The sequence below is a fragment of the Theropithecus gelada genome, chromosome 9, assembly GCF_003255815.1.
Source record: "Theropithecus gelada isolate Dixy chromosome 9, Tgel_1.0, whole genome shotgun sequence".
Classification (NCBI taxonomy): Eukaryota; Metazoa; Chordata; class Mammalia; order Primates; family Cercopithecidae; genus Theropithecus; species Theropithecus gelada.
In genome coordinates this window covers 99,088,536-99,111,351 of record NC_037677.1, presented here as the reverse complement: position 1 = coordinate 99,111,351, position 22,816 = coordinate 99,088,536, and the positions used below count along the sequence as shown (strand labels likewise).

Below are 22,816 nucleotides of genomic sequence, written 5' to 3'. Positions count from 1 at the left end.
CAAGCGTGGTGGCGTGCCCTGTAATCCCAGCTACTTGGGAGGCTGAGGCAGGAGGATCGCTTGAACCCAGGAAGTAGAGGCTGCAGTGAGCCGAGATTACACCACTGCACTCCAGCCTGAGCGACACAGCAAGACTCCGTCTCAAAAATAAAAAATAAAAAAAAATAAAACAAAGCAAGGTTCAGACAATTTTTCCAAAATCACATTCCTCCTCCCACAGAAAGGCTCTGACTCCTATGAAAATGCCCTTGGAATGTCTCCTCTCCCATGGGAATAAGGGTCCAAACTGAAGAAGTGCTCTTGAACAAGCTAAAAGCTCGGGCTTGGTGCTGGGCCAGGAGAATTCTCTGTTTCCAGTGGTGAGAATATTTTTCCAACAGTCGGAAAAACCCCAAAGCAAGAGCTTCCTCCATTTTATTCATTTGTTCAACAAATATTTGCTGATGTACTGGAGAAACATTAATGGATAAAGCAGATTTCCACCCCTATCTTCAGGGAGCTTATGTTCTAGTGGGAAGGAGGGGGAACAGACAATAAACAAGACAAATAAGTAAGTAAGTAAAACAGGTTAGATGGTGATTTTAAAAAAAAATTTCTTGAAGCATAATAGACATTGCAGAAGTGATAAGTGTTTTAAAGAAGAAATAGGCTGGGCACAGTGGCTCACGCCTGTAATCCCAGCAATTTGGGAGGCGGAGGCAGGCAGATCACTTGAGTTTGAGACCAGCCTGGCCAACATGGTGAAACCCCGTCTCCACAAAAAATACAAAAATTAGCCAGGTGTGGTGGCACCTGCCTGTAGTCCCAGTTACTTGGGAGGCTAAGGCAGGAGAATCGCTTGAGCCCGGGAGGCAGAGGTTACAGTGAGCCGAGATTGCACCACTGCACTCCAGCCTGGGCGACAGAGCTAGACTTCATCTCATAAAAAAAAAAAAAAAAGAGCCGGGCGCGGTGGCTCAAGCCTGTAATCCCAGCACTTTGGGAGGCCGAGACGGGCGGATCACGAGGTCAGGAGATCGAGACCATCCTGGCTAACACGGTGAAACCCCATTTCTACTAAAAAAATACAAAAAAACTAGCTGGGCAAGGTGGCGGGCGCCTGTAGTCCCAGCTACTCAGGAGGCTGAGGCAGGAGAATGGCGTAAACCCAGGCGGTGGAGCTTGCAGTGAGCGAAGATCTGGCCACTGCACTCCAGCCTGGGCGACAGAGCGAGACTCCGTCTTTAAAAAAAAAAAAAGAAAAAGAAAAAGAAAAAAAAATGAAAAAGAAGAATTAGGCTGGGTGCAGTGGTTCATGTCTGTAATCTCAGCACTTTAGGAGGCAAGATGGAAGGATCGCTTCAGTCCAGGAGTCCGAGACCAGCCTGGGTAACATAGTGAGACCCTGACTATACAAACATATAAATTTTTAAAAATAAGAATTAGGCAGGAAAGGGGGATACTGCTTTGTGGGGGGAGGGTGCAGGATTTCCTTTTTAAATAAGGAGGTCAGGGAAGGCCTGATTTAGAGGAGATATTTGAGGTAGGGTCTGAGGAGGTGAGATAAGGTATGAAGTTATCTGCAGGCAGAACTTTGCAGGCATAGGGAGACTAAGTGCAAAGGCCCTGAGGTAGACGAATGCCTGGCACTTCAGAGGAAAAGCAAGGGGGGCAGAGTAGGAAGAGCAGAGCAGCCAGAGATAAGGCCGACTGAAGAGAGTACAAAGGACCTTAAAGGTGATGGCCTTTGGCCTTTACTCAAGCGAGACAGGAAGCCACTGGATGGTTCTGAGCATGATTCATGAGATGACTGACCACTAGCCCTGGCTGAAGAAGGTCTAATTCTGAAGGCTCCCTGCTCAGCGACCGTCTTCCTTTTGGGCCTTTTATCTACGAAAGACCACTGGTTACAGGAATGAGAAATTGCCAGCTTGGCTCAAGGAGGGTGGGAATCCAGCATGTCTGCAACCTGATATATGGGAAAAGTTAGACCAGGAAGACGAGAGGGTTAAGACAAGCCATGGTGTTGCCTGTAGGTTTTCACTACATTTTTCCTCTAACCAACCAAGCTTTGTCAGAAGCCTTGAAGAGTCAAATCCATCACAGGCCAAAAGCACAGCCAGCCAGCTCGATCCCCTGGGACTGGGAGCCTGGGCCAAGCCCCATTCTCTAGCAGTTACTCCTCCCCATAGCCATGGCCCTGGGCAGCCTGACATCATGTTGAAAGGCTTGAGGTCAGAGTAAGGGAAACTGGTGGTCGGAGGCAGGGCTCCAAGAGGTCCCAGGTATCACATGAGGGTTAGTACTAGAAAAAGTACTAGATTGGCCTTCCTGTGGCTAAGCTGATTCTATGACCAGGGACTCTAAAAGCCTGAGTAACATAGGAGTAGGAAGGAAAGGGATCTCTGAGGGCTACTATCTTTTACTAACATGCTGCGGGCCTGGAGTCCAGTGAACCATACCTCTCTGAGAAGCTGCTGTGAAGCTATATCTCACTGACAAATGGATAACTGTCTCAGCCTCAAACTCAGGCCTGGTCACATTTCTGAGCCTCAGGACTCCTTCTTGCCAAGGGCCCTCCACTGGGCCTCAAGCCATGGACTGCAGAAGAGGAGACAAAGAGGCACCAGGTGATAACCTAAGGCTCTGAAGCTGTATCAGGCCCACCTCCCCACAATGTCTTCCAGCTTAAGGACCCTTCAACCCAACGAGGACCAGAACCAGGTTTATGTTGCTTGTTACTACAAGCCTCATGTCCAGAACTGTGTCCCAACGATGACAATCTACATAGCAGATGAATGTCTGGCTTTCCAAAGAAAAAGAGAGGCCAGCGATCAACAATAGATGGGAACTAAGTGTGTGTGTTTACCTACAACCCAGTGCTAGGAAAGGACAGTGGGCCACCCCTTCTCTAGATCTCTAGATCTAGTCCTGCTGCAAACATACAGTATTATTAAGTTATTTGACTTCCTGTGTGACAGAAGGTCTCTCATAAGCCCTAAATGGTAGCCCATTTGTTTCAGGCAATTACCTGAAAAGGAGCTCTGGGCATTTGTGCTTATGCCTGTGAACCTTCTGTGTCCCTCGAGTACGAGGACCCTGGGACACTCTGTAAGCCAATCTCAGTCCTCTGTACTCATGCACCCAAGAAAGGGCGAAGCTCGTGGTATTTATCTCCAGGTGACATTGATCACCAAATCCTGACTGTTTTAAGGGGAAAATAACAATAAAAGGCAACAACTGGAACAACACAACCCCTCAGGACAGCTACCACCATGTGTGATAGTAAAGCTGTGATCTGAGAAGTAGGCAAACAGCACAGTTAGTACATATACTACCTAAACCACTCTTCACTGCTGTGAGACGTCAAGGAGGAAAAACAGGAATATCGTTAATGTAACATGGCAGTGGATAAGAGCCATCTTCCCAAGGAAATGTGCTGTTTTCAGAATGTAGAAACCCTAGCAACAGTGGGCAAGCTGAATTCAGACAACAGCATTAAGTAGGCAGCAGGGAAGCCTCAGAAGATGTTAAGTCCTCACTAAGAAGATGAGATGCATGCAAAGCAAAACCCTGCACACAACTGGGACAGCATCACTCCCTAGGAGTTATTTACAGAAATCATCATAAGAATAGACATAGAATTGTATAACAAAAGGTGATAAGATTATGAGTAATTGTTTTCTCACATTTCTAATTCCCAACATTTTTAGTAAAATGGTTCAACTGTCTTTATAAGTGAAAAAAAGCAAATTTACAACTAAGACGTTGGATAACAATAATGAATTTAACAGCAAAAGGTTGGGCCAGGAAAGTTTTAGACGTTGTCTTCTTGATGCTGGTTTAACTATGAGAGTTTGAGATCTGGTTGGGGCTTCAAAGGAGCATGGTATACGCATTTCTCATCAAAGGCAAGGTTAAGCCCAATAGGGTATGGAATGGACAAGTCTGCATATCAGTCTTTCTATAGTCTGTACTGGAGGACAGAATCAATCTCAAACCTTGGGATTGAGGTGGCAGATCTCAGTACCAGCTACACTTTATGGAAGACACCATCATTGGAGAATATAAGGTAGAGAACTCATGAGCCAGTCCCATGAGTGGGACTTAGCCCTGACAGTGACTTAGGAATTCGGAGGTAGGCCCAGGACCTACTCGGGATCTAATACATTTAATGGCTTGAGAAGTGACCAAAAGGAAACTATGCCAGAAAGCATAATTAGCCCCATGGTCTGAACCCATGATGTGAGAAAAAAGTATGTATGGGTAAGGGTAGAATGGGGAGTGGCTGGAGGTTAGGAAGAAAAACAAAGATATGTCACCAAAGAAGATACACAGATGGCAGACAAGCATATGAAAAGATGTTTGACAGCATATGTCATGAGAGAACAGCAAATTAAAACAATTAGATACCACTCCACACCTATTGGAATGGCTAAAATCCAAAAAACAGACAATAACAAATGCTGGTGAGAACATGGAGCAATAGGAATTCTCATTCATTGCTTGTGGGAATGAAAAATGGAACAGCCACTATGGAAAATGGTTTGGCAGCTTCTCATAAAGCTAAACATAGTCTTAACATATGATCTAGCAATTACATTCCGTGGTATTTACCCAAATGAGTTGAAAACGTATGTCCACACAAAAACCTGCATATAAATGTTTATAGCAGCTTAATTAAAAATCGCCAAAAAATACTGGAAGCAATCAAGATGTTTTTCAAAAGGTGAAAGAATAAACTGTGGTACGTAACAAACAATGGAATATTATCAAGTGATAAAAGGAAAGGTGCTATCAAGCCACCAAAAGGCACAGCGGAACTTTAACTGCATATTACTCAGTGAAAGAAGCTAGTCTGCAAAGGTTACATACTATTTGATTCCAACTCTATGACCTTTTGGAAAAGGCAAAAACTACAGAGATAGTAAAAAAACCAAACAGTGGTTGCCAGGGGTTTAGGGGGAGGGAGGAATGAACAGGTGGAGCACAAAGGATTTTTAGAGCAGTGAAACTAGTTTGTATGATGCTGTGATGGTGTATACATGACATGCATTTGCCAAAACCCAAGAACTGGCAAGGCATGGTGACTCACACCTGTAATCCCAGCACTTTTGGAGGCCGAGAGAGGCGGGTCACTTGAGGTCAGGAGTTTGGGACCGGCCTGGCCAACATGGTAGAACCCCATCTCTACTAAAAATACAAAAAAATTAGCTGGGCATGGTGGCAGGCGCCTGTAGTCCCAGCTACTCAGGAGGCTGAGGCAGGAGAATCACTTGAACCCAGAAGATGGAGGTTGCAATGAGCTGACATCGCACCATTGTGCTCCAGCCTGGGCAACAAGTGCGAAACTCCGCCTCAAAAAAAAAAAAAAAAAAAAAAAAAAGAACTGTACAACACAAAGAGTGAACCCTAAGGTAAACTATGGACTTAAGGTAGTAGTAAGTATCAATATTGGTTCCTCAAAGATAACAAATATACCACGCTAATGCAAGGTGTTAATAATAGGGGAAACTATAAGTAAAGAGAGAGGGGGATAGATAGGAACTCTGTACTATTGGCTCAATTTTCTGTAAGCCTAATACTGCTCTAACACATAAAGTCAGCCGGTCGCAGTGGCTCATATCTGCAATCCCAACACTTTGGGAGGCCGAGGTGGGCAGATCACCTGAGGTTAAGAGTTCAAGACTGGCCTGGCCAACATGGCAAAACCCCCTCTCTACTAAAAATACAAAAATAGCTGGGCACGGTGGTGGGCACCTGTAATCCCAGCTACTCGGGAGGCTGAGGTAGGAGAATCACTTGAACCCAAGAAACGGAGGTTGCAGTGAGCTGAGATTGTACCACTGCACTCCAGCCTGAGCGAAAAGGGCGAGACTCCAGCTCAAAGAAAAACCCACAAAAAGATAAAGTCTGTTGATTAAAAATAAATCATTAAAGGAATTTTTAAAATTTTAAATGACTATCTGCATTGATATAAGGACTACTGAGATGCTGGGCACATCCCTGACCACAGAAGCAGCAGCATGACCATGGGAACTTGTCACCTAAGCCAGAAATTTTTATGTTTTTAAAAGTTGCAGACTTTCCTGGCAACTTACTGTAAATGACTACAATAAGGTTGCAGAAGTCTTTTTTTTTTTTTTTTTTTTTTTGAGACAGAGCTTCTCTCTTGTTGTCCAAGCTGGAGTGCAATGGCATGATCTCACTCACTGCAACCTCCGCCTCCTGGGTTCAAGCAATTCTCCTGCCTCAGCCTCCTGAGTAGCTGAGATTACAGGCACCCGCCACCACGCCTGGCTAATTTTCATGTTTTTTTTAGTAGAGACAGGGTTTCACCATGTTGGCCAGGCCGATCTTACGACCTCAGGTGATCTGCCTGCCTCAGCCTCCCAAAGTGTTGGGATTACAGGAGTTAGCCACCACGCCCAGCCTGGTTGGCAAAGTCTTGACTTGAGAGATGACACCTGTCACCTACTGTCCCGTTTTACCCTACTGCCATTATCCTGAAGGACTCTTTCTTTAAAAGCTGCTTCCAGGTCAGGCACAGTGACTCACACTTATAATCCAAGCACTTTGGGATGACTTGATCTCATGAGTTTGAGACCAGCCTGGGCAACATGGCAAAACCCAATCTCTACAAAAAATATAAAAATTAGCCAGGCATGGTGGTGCGCGCCTGTAGTACCACCTACTCAGGAGGCTGAGGTGGGAGGATGACTTGAGCCTGGGAAGCAGAGGTCGCAGTGAGCCAAGATGGCACCACTGCACTCCAGCCTGGGCGAAGAGAGCCAGGCCCTGTGTCAAAAATAAATAGATAGATAGATAGATAGATAGATAGATAGATAGATAGATAGATAGATAGACAGGCAGACAGACAGACAGATAGATAGGCAGGCAGATAGATAGCTTCCACATCTAGCTCAACATTTCCCCCCAACAAAGCACTTTCTGGTTAACTCTACTCAGTCATGGTCATTTCATTCCATTAATCCAAGATAACTTTGAATTTAGCAGCATAATTTTGAATAGAATTCTCCAGCTCTCTGCAGGAGGTAGAATAAAGAGGTGGTGACTACTGGATCCAGACTGCCTGGGTTTATATCCCAGCTCCAGCATTCACTGGCTGGGTGGATGAATTCCTTAACATTTCTGCATCTCAGTTTCCTTATGTGTAAAATAAGGATAATAACTCCTACACCATAGAGTTGTTCTGAGGATTAAAGGAGTTTATATAAAGCACTTAGAACAGTGCCTTATACAGAGTAAGGGCTATAATTGTTTGTAATTATTATTATATGTTTAAAGTTTCTTGGAACCAGATAACAGGGTGAGGGGAGAGAGCCTCAAAGTCACAGGGAGACAGGAAACTGCTCCCAGTCCCAATCCTCACTGCCGTCTTCTTTCTCAGGGACCTCACCATCTCCTACCAAGCACATGCTGCATTTTTAAGGGCAGGCACTCGGTCAGATTCTTCATTGTCTCCACACTCAAACACATCATCTTGTCCAATGTTCTGCCTGTACAGGGGTCTCAACATAGCTCTACTGGTGGGTGTGCTGCACAGCCTGGTCCTCTGTGTTGAGAGCTTGGTAGGCAGGACAGCAAGCTGCAAAGTTAGTTGGATGGGTGAGGATACCATTCCTCAGGGCTGAGATCATAAAGGATAAGATCCCACCAGACACATCTCAGAAACAACATCAGAACTGAACTATTGAAACAAGAAATGGAGCTACATTGAATACCTCAGAGGCAAGATACATGAATGAATTCAGGAGTCAAGGGCCAAAGGCCAGAGTTGGGACCCCTGAATCAGAAAGGTGAATAAGAGACAGGCTAGCAAACCCAGACCCAGGACATGAAAGGTATGGGGAATAGCATTCGAAATAGAAAACCGCACAGCCTGGAAGAGGAGAGCCCAAAAGGGTGGGCTGAACAGGGGAAAATCCTGGGACTGAGAGACCAGATTGCATCAAACCCATAAAGGCTTCTAAGTCTCTTGAGGAAGAGAAGGAACTTTCCCAGCACTGACCTACCTGGCACCACTCTGGCCTGGTAGTCACAATACCACACCACTCAGTTTTTTTGTTTTTTTTTTGCAGGGACGGGACAGCATCTCACTCCTTAACCCAGGCTGGAGTGCAGTGGTGAGATCTTGGCTCACTGCAATCTCTGCCTCCCGGGTCCAAGCGATTCTCCTGCCTCAGCCTCCCAAGTGGCTCGGATTACAGGTGTATGCCACCATGCCCAGCTAATTTTTTTTTTTTTGTGATAGAGTTTCACTCTTATTGCCCAGGCAATATTGCATTGCGATTGCAATGGTGCAGTCGCGGTTCACTCCAACCTCTGCCTCCCGGGTTCAAGCGATTCTCCTGTCTCAGCCTCCCCAGTAGCTGGAATTACAGATGCCAGCTACCACGCCCAGCTAATTTTTGTATTTTTAGTAGAGACAGGTTTCGCCATGTTGGCCAGGCTGGTCTGGAACTCCTGACCTCAGGTGATCAGCCTCCCAAAATGCTGAGATTACAGGTGTGAGCCACTGTGCCCAGCTACAGGCTTTTTAAAAGTGAGTTTAGGCCACCACAGAGGCTCACACCTATAATCCCAGCATGAGGTCAAGAGATCGAGACCATCCTGGCCACCATGGTGAAACTGCATCTCTACTAAAAATACAAAAATTAGCTGGGCGTGGTGGCACGCGCCTGTAGTCCCAGCTACTTGCAAGGCTGAGGCAGGAGAACTGGTTGAACCTGGGAGGTGGAGGTTGCAGTGAGCTGAGATCATGCCACTGCACTCCAGCCTGGCAACAGAGTGAGACTCCGTCGGATCACGAGGTCAGGAGATCGAGACCATCCTGGCTAACATGGTGAAACAATGTCTCCACTAAAAATACAAAAAATTAGCCAGGCATAGTGGCAGGCACCTATAGTCCCAGCTACTCGGGAGGCTGAGGCAGGAGAATGGCACGAACCTGGGAGGCGGAGCTTGCAGTGAGCCAAGATTGTGCCACTCTACTCCAACCTGGGCAACAGAGCAAGCCTCCGTCTCAATAAAAAAAAATAAAAAAATAAAAAGTGAGTTTAACTGGGTCAGCTGGACAAATTTTTTCCCAACTGTTGAGGGACTCTCTGAATTGGAGAATTTGTAACCCTTACCCCATGAAGGAAGAAACAATCCATGCTGTAAATGAAATGCTTAATAAAGGACGAAGCCATGCACCCACAGGCATCTGCTGGGAACCCCCACAATACAGGTCTTCCTGTAGCTACAAAAGAAAAGAAATCCCAGCACTTTGGGAGGCTGAGACGGGTAGATCACCTGAGGTCAGGAGTTTGAGACCAGCCTGGCTAACATAGTAAAAATCCCAACTCTAGTAAAAATAAAAAATTGGCTGGGCATGGTGGCACACACCTATAATCCCAGCAGAGACTGTAGTGAGTTGAGGTCGTGTCACTGCACTCCAGGCTGGGCAACAAAGGAAGACTCTATCTCAAAAAAAAAAAAAGAAAAGAAAAAAAGAAAGAAAGAAAAAGAAAAGAAATTCTCCTCAACTTTAAAAATTCACAGATTCAGAGATTTGGGGCCTGACCTCCAACACTAAGTGACAGCTTTGGCCTCAGAAAGGGTTCTAGAGAGTCCCTGTTGGGCCCTGCCATACTGGGCCAAGACCAAGGGAGCCTCACTCTTGCTTGGTGGTCCTGATCCCCTGTTCTTGGCAGGGAACTCTACCATCTCATGCAAATAGTCATCCTGACACTGAACATCCCTGAGAGGAAAGGCAGAGGGACCAGGCTTCAGGGAGGTGTGCCCCCCAGTGAGCCTGCAGAACACTTCTTCTAGCCTGCTAAACTTAGCCAGGGCTGGGCCCAGTGGCTTAGGGAGGCATTCTGGTTGCCAGCCTCATGAGAGCTCTAGGAGGAGAGCAAAGGTCCAACCAGAGGAGGGACCAAGCTCCCAGTACAGATGTGTATGGCAAAGAAAGGACCTCTCTTGGAAGCGACATGTTAAAAAGCTCCTGCAGGCCAGGCAGGATGGCTCACGCCTGTAATCCCAGTACTTTGGGAGGCTCAGGTGGGTGGATCACCTGAGGTCAGGAGTTCGAGACCAGCCCTGCCAACATGGTGAAACCCCGTCTCTACTAAAAATGCAAAAATTAGCCAGGCATGGTGGCACGCACCTGTAGTCCCAGCTACTTGGGAGGCTGAGGCAGGCAAATCACTTGAACCTGGGAGGTGGAGGTTGCAGTGAGCTGAGATCACACCATCGCACTCCAGCCTGGGTGACAGAGCAAGCCTCCATCTCAACAAAAAAAAAAGTTCCTGCAAACTAAGCTTTGAGGAGGAAAAATTAGCATTTCTCAACTGCAGGAGACCGAGGCCACACTAAACAACAAGTGGAAAAGTTAATCTGTATCCAGTGTTTTAATAAATAACTCATGCGGGTGCAGAGCCCAGCTAAGAACACGAGGGAAAGGGAGGCTCTCCACCAACCAGGTGGAGGCAGCCCCAGAAAGCCAGTCAGCGGCAGTTCCAGCCCCCAAGGGGGGTGCAGAACTGCTCCAAACTCCACTGGACATGAACACCAAGAAGTCGCATTTGTGGGACAGAGCCTAGATCTCCCATGGTGGTGAGGCATGGGCACGACCTATGCTTTTGGGCTAACTCCACACGAAGGCTGTCTTTGGAACCAGCCCGACATGTACAGCAGATGACCTGCCCTGAGAAAAATCCCACCAGGGAAGTCTGCCTGAGTTCTCAAATGCACTCTCCAACTACCCAGCCTTCCAGCCTCGGTTAGGGCCCTGTAGGCTCTGTCCAGCCAGAGCTGTTGGTGGTATCAGGGGCAGCCAGAAATCCTCACAGAGAGTGATGCTGAAACCACTTCTACAGCCACATAGATCCCCCCACATTCCAGTCCACAGCTGCCTGGCCATAAAGGGGAAGGTCAGACCTGCAAGCTCTGACAGCACTTGGCAGCTGAGGCTCAGCTGCCTGACACCTCCCAAGTCCCAGGGAAGAGTCCCAAAGGACAGTCTCTCTACTCAGGTCAGTTGGGAACAGCCTTGAGGTTCCTAGAGAAGCACTCTGTTCTCTCCTGTGGCTGCCTGGACCTGGAATTTGTTCTATCTCTCCAACTTCAGAAATGGCTTAAGAATCTTTTGATCGAAACAAGTGCTTTATTGCCTGGTTTCCTTTAGTGAATGTGAATAAGGAAAGAACTTGAATGAAAATGGCCATCCCAAGGCTTATTAAGTCATTGTACTCTTCATCCCTTTTAGGGTTACCAGGGTGGGCATCCCCTCCTACCCCTGAAGCATGCCTGCCAGGAGCAAGAAGAAATGCAGAGGACCCCTCACTTCTGCCTGTCACTATCCTCAACAGGTTGTAAGGAGAAGGAAAGATCATAATAGGAGGAGGTACACAGCAGGCATTTAATAAACGCTGTTGCCAGGAGCAGTGGCTCTTGCCTATAATCCCAGCACTTTGAGAGGCCAAGGAGGGAGGACTGCTTGAGTCCAGTAGTTCCAGACCAGCCGGGGCAACATAGCGAGACCTCGTGTCAACAACAACAACAAAAAATTAGCCAGGTGTGGTGCTGCATGCCTGTGGTCCCAGCTACCTGGGAGGCTGAGGTAAGAGGATCACTTGAGCCAGGGTGATTGAGGCTGCAGTGAGCCGTGACCTTGCCACTGCCCTCCAGCCTGGGCAACAGAGGCAAATCGTCTCAAAAATAAAAATAAAAATAAATGTATATCAGTTTTAAAAAGGAGAGGATAACTTAAAAAGAACATGAAATAAATAATACTATAAGTGGTGACAATTATGAATGTGGCACCAGAAGATTTCGAAATACTGAGCTAGAAGGTTTTTCAAGTCCCTCTCACTCCTAAAAGCGCTGTTGGTATCGTATAGCGTCAGGCTGCTTCCTACCCAGGTCCCTTCCTACAGGGTTCCTCTCAAACTTTACCTCCTCCCTGCAGCCTCTAGCAATTCAGCAGCCTGATTAGAAGTTACTCCCTCTGCTCTGCTTCCAGATCATATTTTACACCCATGGACTGTAGCATTTATTACTCAATACAATAACAATCTTTTTGTGTTTATCTCCCCTCTAGAACATGAGCTCCTTCAGACAAGAATTATGTCTTGCTATTTTATCCCGAAGACATCTATTATGATGTTCTATGTCTGATACAAAGTAGGTGCTTGATGAATGTGTGCTGAAAAAATGAACCAATGCTTTTGCTCCTTTCTTGCTGAAGAGAAGACACAGACAGTGGAAGAAGAATTGCTGCCAGAGATCCATTTGCCATCATTCCCACCTAGCACCTCTTAGCACTTAAGCTGGATGGCACAACACTTGTCTTTCTGACTTCAGCTTTGAGTACTAATTTAAATGAGGATTCATTAAGTCATTTTAAAGAGGTCCCACCATTATGAAATGTGTGGAAAATCACATTTTTCTTCAAAAAACTTAACAGGATCAAAAAGAAACCAGTCATCCCAGTACAAGACCAATTATAAAGGTATCTATTTCTGTTTTATTATTTGTCTTTATTTACTTTTTGAGATAAGGTCTCACACTGTCAGCTGAACTGGAGTGCAGTAGCGCAATCATGGCTCACTGCAGCCTCGAACTCCCAGGCTCCAGTGATCCTCCCACCTCGGCCCCCCAAGTAGCTAAGGCTACAGATGCACACCACCATGTCTGGCTAATTTCTGTATTTTCTGTAGAGATGGGGCGGTCTCACTATGTTGCCCAGGCTGGTGTTGAACTTCCTGGGCTCAAGCGATCCTCCTGCCTCGACCTCCCAAAGTGCTAGGACTATAGGAGTGAGGCACCATGCCCAGCCTATAGAGGTACTCTTGACTTTTGCAACATAGACCAGAACTGGGTAAATATCTGAGAACATTCCTTCCATATCCTTCTAGTGCCAGGATGTAATACTGGAAAATACTAGGCTTGATTGGTGACATGAAAACCCAAATAGAGGCCGGGCGCGGTGGCTCACGCCTGTAATCCCAGCACTTTGGGAGGCCGAGGTGGGCGGATCACGAGGTCAGGAGATAGAGACCTTCCTGGCTAACATGGTGAAACCCCGTCTCTGCTAAAAATACAAAAAATTAGCCGGGCGCGGTGGCGGGCGCCTGTAGTCCCAGCTACTCAGGAGGCTGAGACAGGAGAATGGCGTGCACCCGGGAGGCAGAGCTTGCAGTGAGCCAAGATCGCGTCACTGCACTCCAGCCTGGGCGATGAGTAAGTCTCCATCTCAAAAAAAAAAAAAGAAAACCCAAATAGAGGTTTCACTCTTGTCATAAATGACATATGAATACAAAGTGCTGTACCATATAGAAATGAAACACTTGTAAGAGGGTAGTATTAAACCAGAAAAAAACAATAAGGAATAAGGTCCTATTTCAAATTAAGAGGTTGCCCCTTCTGAAATATGAGGCTTGCTCAATCACATTCTTCATGTTATTTTGGGCCTTGGGCCTATACCTAGCAGGTAGACTGGAAGAATCCTTAAGCCACATAGGAAATGGTATTCTTTTAACCAAAATAAATCTGTCAACAAAAAAGTACAGGCTAGCTGCACTAAATACTCTCTGCAGGTTCTTATTAAAAATATAAATTAAGGTCCAGCATAGTCCCTTTACTCCCCACATCTGTTTGCTATTCTATCTCCATTATTAATACTGTAATGCTGGGTCCCCATTCAGGCAAGATTAATTCCCTGTTCCCAAAGCCTTCTGCTGACACTGCAATGAATCCATTTGGAAGGCTGTAAAGGCAGCTGCAGACATTGTTACCAACACGTGACCAGTGAGGAGATGAAACCTGGGCCTCTGAGTTTAACAAGAGAGATGAGGAAGTTGGGTTAGGCCGGTGTTCAGAGAGGTGGAATAGCCCAGTGGTTAAAAGCTCAAACTCTGAGGCTGAATGCAGTGGTTCACGCCTGTAATCCCAACACTTTGGGAGGCTGAGGCAGGAGGATCGCTTTAGCCCAGGCATCTGAGACCAGCCTGGGCAACATAGTAAAACCTTAACTCTACAGAAAATTTGAAAACTTAGCCAGGTGTGGTGGTGTATGCCTGTAGTCCCAGCTCCTTGGGAGGTTGAGGTGGGAAAATTGCTTGAGCCCAGGAGGTTGAGGCTGCCCTGAGCCATGATTGTGCCACTACACTCCTGCCTGGGTGACAGAGCGTGACCCTGTTTCAAAAAACAAAACCAAAAAGCTCAAATTTTGTACTCAAACAGCCCAATTCAATCACAGCTCTTTTACCCCTAGATCTGTAACTTTGAGCAATTCATTTAACCCCTCAAGAGACTCACTTTTCTTATCTATAAAATAGAAATAATGAGAACCTGATAAGATTGTAAAGCATTTAACACAATGACATGGAAGATAGTAAGTACTAAACAAAGGGGAAAAAGGCTATCATCATCTTCTTCATGATACTATCATCATCTCCAGAATTGGTCTCTATGCTAAAAGGCAGGACAGGAGGAGTCCTGCTACTCTTTCAACCTGCCCAGGTTAAGCAGCCACCACCAAGATAGAACAGACATGGTACAAGGGGCAAGAAAGTACAAAAGGCAAAAACCAGAAGAGGATATGACAATACAAATAAAATCAGCTCTTGATTAACCAAGCTAATGAGGGGGAGGGAAAACTACACTTATTTTATTTTTAATTGACAGAATACGAACATAGAAAGATTACTTTAGGCCGGGCGCGGTGGCTCACGCCTGTAATCCCAGCACTTTGGGAGGCCGAGGCGGGCGGATCACGAGGTCAGGAGATCGAGACCATCCTGGCTAACACGGTGAAACCCCGTCTCTACTAAAAAAAAATGTAAAACCTAGCCGAGCGCGGTGGCGGGCGCCTGTAGTCCCAGCTACTCGGGAGGCTGAGGCAGGAGAATGGCGTAAACCCGGGAGGCGGAGCTTGCAGTGAGCTGAGATCCGGCCACTGCGCTCCAGCCTGGGCGACAGAGTGAGACTCTGTCTCAAAAAAAAAAAAAAGAGAGCGATTACATTTAAATTAAAGAAACTGTCCATCAAAAGAATATAAACAGAAAAAAACTTTATTTTTTATTTTATTTTTTTAATTTATTTATTATTATTATAATTTTTTGAGATGGATTTTCACTCTTGTTGCCCAGGCTGGAGTACAATGGTGCAATCTCGGCTCACTGCAACCTCTACCTCCCAGGTTCAAGCAATTCTTTTGCCTCAGCCTCTCTAGTAGCTGGGATCACAGGCATGTGCCACCACACCTGGTTAATTTTGTATTTTTAGTAGAGACAGGGTTTATCTATGTTGGTCAGGCTGGTCTTGAACTCCCGACCTCAGGTGACTCGCCTGCCTCGGCCTGCCAAAGTGCTATGATTACAGGTGTCAGCCACCACGCCCAGCCTTATTATTATTTTTTTAAGACACAGTTTCACTCTGTTGCCCAGGCTGGAGTGCAGTGGCACAATCCCAGCTCACTGCAACCTCTGCCTCCCAGGTTCAAGTGATTCTTGTGCCTCAGCCTCCGGGGTAGTTGGGATTACAGACACATACCACCATGCCTGGCTAATTTTTTGTATGTTTAATAGAGATGGGGTTTCACCATGTTGGCCAGGCTGGTCTCGAACTCTTGATCTCAAGTGAGCCACCTGCCTCAGCCTCCCAAAGTGCTGGGATTATAGGCATGAGCCACTGTGCCCAGCCAAAAAAAAATTTTTTTTTAATATAGATGGTAGCTTATTGGGGTACATGATATAACTGCTCAAAAGGCAAGAGAATACATTCATTAAGAGTATGAACTCTGAGTTGGGCACAGTGGCTCACACCCATAATTCCATCACTTTGGGAGGCCGAAGTGGAAGAACTGCTTGAGCCCAGGAGCTTGAGACCAGTCTGGGCAACATGGTGAAACCCTGTCTCTACAAAAAAATTACAAAAATTAGCTGGACATGGTGGTACTTGCCTGTCATCCCAGCTACTCGGGAGGCTGAGGTTGGAGGATTACCCGAGCCTAGGAAGGTCAAGGCTGCAGTGAGCCACGATCATACCACTGCACTCCAGCCTGGATGACAGAGTGAGACTTATCTCCAAAAAAAAAAAAAAAAGCATACAGGGCAACAAATGGAAGCAGACGAGGATAAAAAAAATAAATACAGGTTAAAAGGAAGTAGGTAAGATAGATAAAGGGATGAGAGAGGGACAGATTTGTGATAAAGCAAGTATAAAGTCAACAGTAGAATCTGGGTTGTGGGTATATGAGTGTTCACTATAAAATCCTTTCAACTTTGCTTTATGTTTACAATGTTTCATAATAAGATAGGGGAATAAAAGGAAGTAGACACAGAAGCATCTGCCCAAGTTCTGAGTCATAACCATGCTACCCTTCCCGTCCTATAAGCCCAAACTCCAGGGCAAGCTTAGAAACACCTGATTTGGGAACTCCTGCTCATCAAGACTTTCCTGAACCAGGTAAGCAGGAATCAGGTGTTAACAATGACCACCTTGGCATGAGCAGACATAGTCAGAGGGCAGAAATGCAGAGGTTCCACTGACAAGTACCAAGCTCACAGCACTATGACATTGTCACCCCTGCTCAGGAAAACCTCAGGAATAAGGCTCTGGATAAAGAACAGGTGGCACACACTCACTCATGGACTCTGTTGTCGCCATAGAGATCACTCAGGCCGAAGCTGATGTAGTGCCAGTGCTCAGGGATGTTAGCAGAAGGGCTCCCCACATTCCTGTACATGCTAACATAGTCCAAGGGGTCTGGGCCACCCAACCTGCAAAAAACAAAACACAGGGGTGTCAGTGTGAGCCTGGAAATCAGACAATGTCAAGCTAACGCGCTCTACTTTGTAAACCTAAAGGCCCCATCCTGGAGGAACCTGTGTGAAAGGTAACTAAAGAGAGGCCACATCTCTTCAGGATGAGACCAAGAGATGGACAGCTAAGGCTGCCCAACTCTGCAAGCATAAGAAGCTCCCTTCTCCTACCCCTGAAAGACTAGACCTCTTTTAGACATAAAACAGACCGGGTGGTTGCCCATTTTGCTTTCTCCTGTTTCAAATTACTGATCCCAAGTGAGACTGGCAGGGATTATCTCTCTTCTGTGGTGCTTGTATACATGCAAGCTTCAAGGCAAGAGGTGTATCAGTCAATCAATTGGCCTCTGTTGAAAGACCATCCCGAGCATCCCCAATGGGCATTGTTCCTGGAAGCAGAGGCTCTGCTCCACTCCAGCCTCTTAGACAGCTAATTCCTGAAAGACTATATTGTGCCCTTGTTAATTACAGTTTGTTCTAAACAAACCCGAAGCCTCTAGTCCGTGCAGACACCAGCCTGCACCACATAGACCAAAGCTGGTCTCTTATCACTGCAAGTGACAAAGGCCAAACTTAGGCTTAACTCAGTTCTGCACAGAGAACTGCAGCAGGAGTCAAACTGCGCCCTGTGAGCATCTGCACCCAGAAAATGATCCCAGGAGAGACTGCCACCTCAAAGGTAGAGCTGGGACGGTAAATGATTTGGGGCCTCTCAGGACCACATTTAAATTTCCCCCACCATTCAACTGAGAAGGAGCTGCAGAAGAGATTCAGTTATTATCTCACTCCGAGAATATAATACAATAAGAGTTCCCTTTAGTAATTAGTGCTTTAAAAAAAAAAATCCTGTTTTGGCTGGGCATGGTGGCTCACACCTGTAATCTCTGCACTTTGGGAGGCCGAAGTGGGTGGATCACTTGAGGTCAGGAGTTTGAGACCAGTTTGAGACCAGCCTGGCCAATATGGTGAAACCCCATCTCTACTAAAGATACAAAAAATTAGCCGGGCGTGGTGGCAGGTGCCTGTAATCCCAGCTATTTGGGAGGCTGAGGCAGGAGAATCGCTTGAACACCAGAGGCAGAGGTTTCAGGGAGCCGAGATCATGCCACTGCACTCCAGCCTGGGCGACAGAGAGAGACTGCGTCAAAAAAAAAAAAAAAAAAAATCCTGTTATCCTTTAGAATGGATAAGAAATTTTGGTAGCTAGAGAAATAGACCAAATAGAAACCAGTGGAAGGAAGTCTGCATTTAGCCCACAAACACAGCACTTGAGCTGCCACAAACATCTGACCACTCCATAGACTGCAAAAGCTTCACCTGCCCCTGGGACATCAATGGAGTACACTTTTCAACCAGGATAGCATGCTGGCGGAAAGCTACCAACCAAATAAAAGACACGTTACAAGTGATCCCAGTCAATGTTGCCAACACCAGGCAATTTAAACACTATTTAAAACCAGTAGGTCTTGTTTCATCCTCTTTTACCAGGACATTATTTGCCTTTGTAGAAATCCCTATTCTCTGCTAGGAAATGCTAAGTTATTTATAGAACTTCTAAGAAAGTTGCTACAAATAGCTTAGCATCTCAACTGAGGAAGATGGACAACTCTCCATGTCTGCCTTAACTCTGATTTCAACAAATCATTTGACTACTACAACCGGTTGGATTTAGAAAAGTTTGTGGGGCAAAGGAAGAAAGAAAAGAGTAGAGATCCCTGGAAAGACCCCATTAGAGCTACAGAACTCCAGAGCAGATGGGAGCCACTACAGGCCCCAAACCTGCTCCAGCTTCCTGCTGTAAATTTCTAAACCTGCCCTGCTACAGCCTAGGTCCATCCTGCACCGAGCTGCAAAACTGCGTTCACCATTCTCTGCTCCATCTGCAGCATCCCTGAAGCCCTCTTTCTCACCAGGTCTCCCATAAGGTGTCACATCAAGGAGAGAAGCTTAACCTTAAAACTACAACTGCAAGGAACTACCAAGAGTCAGACAAAATTAACCCTGTCCCCAAGCAGAGTATTCTGTTCTACTACCCAGAGGCCAGATGAGTATGTGGGAAAAAATCATATTTTACACTTAGCAAATGATGTTATCCAAGGTCCCAGGGCATCCCTCAACTTAATTCCTTCAACACCCAACTTCTCTCGGCAGGGCAGTTGCAGGACTGAAGTGGGCCATGAGTACAGGTTCTGACTCTCTGCTTTGATCCTTGCTCACCAAAGCCTCAGCTTTCAGTTAGAAAGCTTTCAGTTAGTAGTCCCCACTACTCAGGGATCACTAGCCACAGAGCCACCCTGCTATTGCAAAATGAATCCCAAGCTACCGTGGGCCACAGACAGACCCAGACAGTCTGGGTCAGTCATCCTGCTAGAAACCTCGTGGGATCCCAAATGTGAGGAATATAAATGAATTTCAGGATCTTATTTTTGCAAACCCCTCCGCATCTTAGAAAGTACCAGTCACTGATGGCTGGGCGCACTGACTCACGCCTGTAATCCCAGCACTTTGGGAGGCCGAGGTGGGTGGATCACTCAAGGTCAGGAGTTTGAGACCAGCCTGGCCAATATGGTGAAACCCTGCCTGTACTAAAAATACAAAAATTAGCTGGGCATGGTGGTGTGCGCCTGTAATACCAGCTACTTGGGAGGCTGAGGCATGAGAATCGCTTGAAACCAGGAGACAGAGGTTGCAGTGAGCCAAGATCATGCTACTGCATTCCAGCCTGGGTGACAGAACAAAACTCTGTCTCAAAAAAAAAAGAGAAAGTACCAGTCACTGTGCTGTTTCTCTTTATATTTTTCTGCATCTAGGCAAGGCTTTCACAAAGTGCTGTACAATCCCTTTTCTTCATTATCACATGTTGGCCCATCTCTGAAGATACGGCTGTTAACAAGCTTGCAGCAGGAAGGGAAAAAAAAATTGCCCTTAGTCCTTTGCAAACACTATCATACCTTTAACATGCAATTTTATCCTTTATGGCTACTTGTGTGACATAAAAATAGTTGCCTGAATCTGTGTAGGGATTTCTCCTCACACTCAAATGAGGCCTGAACAAACAGCATGGCAGAGCCAGGCCAACTTCCTTTTTTGTTTTTCAAATAACAGAGACAAGGTCTGGCTATGTTGCCTACACTGGTCTCGAACTCCTGGCCTCAAAGGATCCTCAAGGCCTCCCAAAGTGGTGGGAATATAGGCATGAGCCACCGTGCCCAGCCCAGGCCTACCTTTCTCATGACACATGACAACAAGTTCATCACAACACATAGTTAAATATAAAGGCACAATGAGAATGGGTCATTAAGCTAGCAAGAGCTGCTTTCCACTCAGAAGCACTCTTCAACAACTCCTCTCAACCAGAGAACTGTTTGCCAGCCAGAGAGGACTGTGACACCAGTTCTACCTCCTCCTGGCTACTCCAACAGAGGAGGCTGTTCCCTACAACCCTTCCTAGACAGCAGGTGGCTGGTCCCCAGGCCCTCCACGCTGTTGGCCTCTTGGCATCCTCCCGTTGACGCAGGCAGCTGGCCTCAGCCCTGCACAGCCTACTGAAATCCATGTCCAGGGGAAGTAACAGGTTTTCACCAAGAGGGAGACTCAGTTCTAAAAGGAGAGGTAACCAGCAAAGATGTCCACTTGCCCCTTCAGGTCTACCCTTTGGCTACACCCCAAGCAGCTGCCGAACATCTTTCAGGACTCACTGAAGATCATCTAACACAATGCCTGCATGAATGTAGTCCTGGACAGTTTCAACCAGTATCTGTTTTTGGTCCAGCAAGACCATGAGGACAGGTTCTTTTCCAGAGTCCCCAGAACATCTGTTTTGCCCAAATGCTGCAGGAAGAAACAGGTTGCAAACAGGAATGGGAAATTAGAAAAGACCATTCCTACCCTAAAGCTACTTGAGGGTTACTCTCAGCTCCTCGGAGAAACTGCAGGCCATGGTCAAGAAGCTCCTCTTTATGTCCCACTGCACAATTCCTCCCTGCTGGAGTCCCAGGGTCTCCATCATTTATTTCCAAATGGAGGTGGGAAGCTGTGGTCCCTTTCAATCCTAAACCAAACCATGGTTCTCTCTACCTAATGTCCTAAAGCAAAGCCGCTGCAGAGCTAGGAGGAAGCTCCGCACGGAGAAAGAAAACAGTGCAGAGTAAGCAAGAAGTTTATCAGGAAGAGCTGCTCCGTCAAACTTCAAAAGCAAAAGCTTTACCCTGATACGACGTCTGAGCTCATCGGGAAGGTATTAAAAGGAGACCTCCTCCTCATCTCTCCACAAGCACCAGGCCCTCATCTTTGGCCCTCCTACCTCCAACAGGAGAGCCCCAGGCCCCCCGAACCGCCCCCCCGCCCGCCATCCTATGCAGTCTCTTGCCCTCTGAGCTTCTCCGGCCTCGCTCCTCCAAAACCCTCTCAAATGCTCCCCAGGCTCCGCCTCGCCTCTCCCATCCCACTTCTGCCGCCCCCGCTTGGCTTCCCCTCGCCCACTAATGACCCCCTATAGGCGCCCCCTCTTTTCACCACGTTTACAGTTCCCTCGCTCATGCCGTTCCCCTCTCTGCTCCTACACACACCCCTAGTCCTCTATTCTCCTAAACCCGGTTAACCCTTCACTACCCACAGGCTCCGTTAACCCCTTTGTCCCCATTCCCAACTTGAGCCTTAACTCCTTCCCTCGCAGCAGGAAGCCCTCCTTCCAAGTGCTTTAACCGTTCTCTACCCCTCCTCCCAGCCTCCCACAAATTACTTCGCCCTCGGCGCTTTAACCCTTCCCAGCCCGCGCCTGTCCGTCTCCCCGCGGCCCAGAGCATACCAGTACTTGACGATAGCGGTAACCTGGAGCGGGTTCGGCTGGTCAGGGTAAAGGCGGCGGCACTCTCCGTAGATGGCGTGCAGTCCCGGGGGAAAGAGCGAAGCGAAGGCTGGAGGGGCAGTCGGGCCAGGGGCCGGGGGTGCGGTGGGGCCGGGGGCGCCGCTAGGCCGCAGCTCCGCCATCGGGGCGCGTAGGGCAGGCACTGGGAGAACTGGAGAGGGCAAACGAGGGGGAGAGCACTGACGGGCCAGCGGGCGGACTCGGTGGGTGAGACTCCCCGAGGCGATGGGGGCTGCAGCGAGGTCCAGCTCCGCGCCTGCGCACGGCGCACTGTCCGCCCAGGCTGTCGCCGCCGCGGAGTCTGCCAGAGGGTGCCTCGGGGCGGCGGGGCGCTCAGGAAGGCGGGGCGCCGGCGCGCCCTATCAGAGCACCCATTGGCTAGTGTCTGTGCTAGTCACAGGCAGAGACGGCGTGACTTGACAATAGGCCCCTCCCCCCCCGTGTTGGGAGTGTCCCAAGGCTCTTGGTCTCCCCCTAGTGTTAGGAGGAACCCAAGTTTAGAGATGCTGAGCACCCTCTGAGGTGCTAGGGTCCCACGAAAGCACCAAGAAGTGCGCCAACAAAGGATTTGTTACTGTTTTGCTGACGCGCTGCTAACTAGGATTTAAACATAAATCTGACAATGGATTGATTCATTAATCCATGGGGCGTTAATATTAATAGATTATAATAAATCTAATATTTTCTAGGGCTATTGACAAAAAGGTTCCTGCAATTTGAAGGGGGCTGGGGAAGAACATAATCCAAAGAAAAAAATGCACTGGGCTCATTTGAAAGCAGTGACACATAACCTCTCTTCACCTCCACTTTCTCAACCGTCAATGCCAATTCTAGCTCCTCATGAAAATTAAAGAGATACTAGAGCAGTTCCTGAAACCCTTAGATGATGTTTTAATGACCAAAAGATTACCTATACCAGTAGTTCCAATTGCCAATCCTCGGATCAATGTTAGCCTGTTATAAAGTTTACACCTATGCAGAAAAAAAGAAAACCCAAAAAGCAACAACAATGTACAGGTTTTTTCCTTAAAGCTAATTTTATGCAATTTAAATTGTTTTCCTATGTTGTAGGAATATGTCCTGTCGCGTACGTGTGTTAACATTTCCTTTTCGTTAGAGTGTGAGGTGCTAG

At 47.1% G+C, this 22,816-nt stretch overlaps 1 protein-coding gene across 4 annotated transcripts in view; it reads right to left on the bottom strand.

Moving 5' to 3' along the window:
- The window catches only part of SUFU (SUFU negative regulator of hedgehog signaling), a 132,896-nt gene extending 110,886 nt beyond the window's left edge, over positions 1-22,010 (bottom strand). For all 4 annotated transcript variants that reach the window (XM_025397405.1, XM_025397404.1, XM_025397406.1 and 1 more), the window contains exons 1-2: positions 21,625-22,010; positions 16,641-16,775 (exon numbers count right to left, since the gene is read on the bottom strand). In XM_025397405.1, coding sequence (XP_025253190.1) covers positions 16,641-16,775; positions 21,625-21,806 — 317 coding nt within the window. In that variant the 5' untranslated portion in view covers positions 21,807-22,010. The remainder of the gene's footprint in view (positions 1-16,640; positions 16,776-21,624) is intronic.
- Between the last annotated feature and the right edge of the window lie 806 nt (positions 22,011-22,816).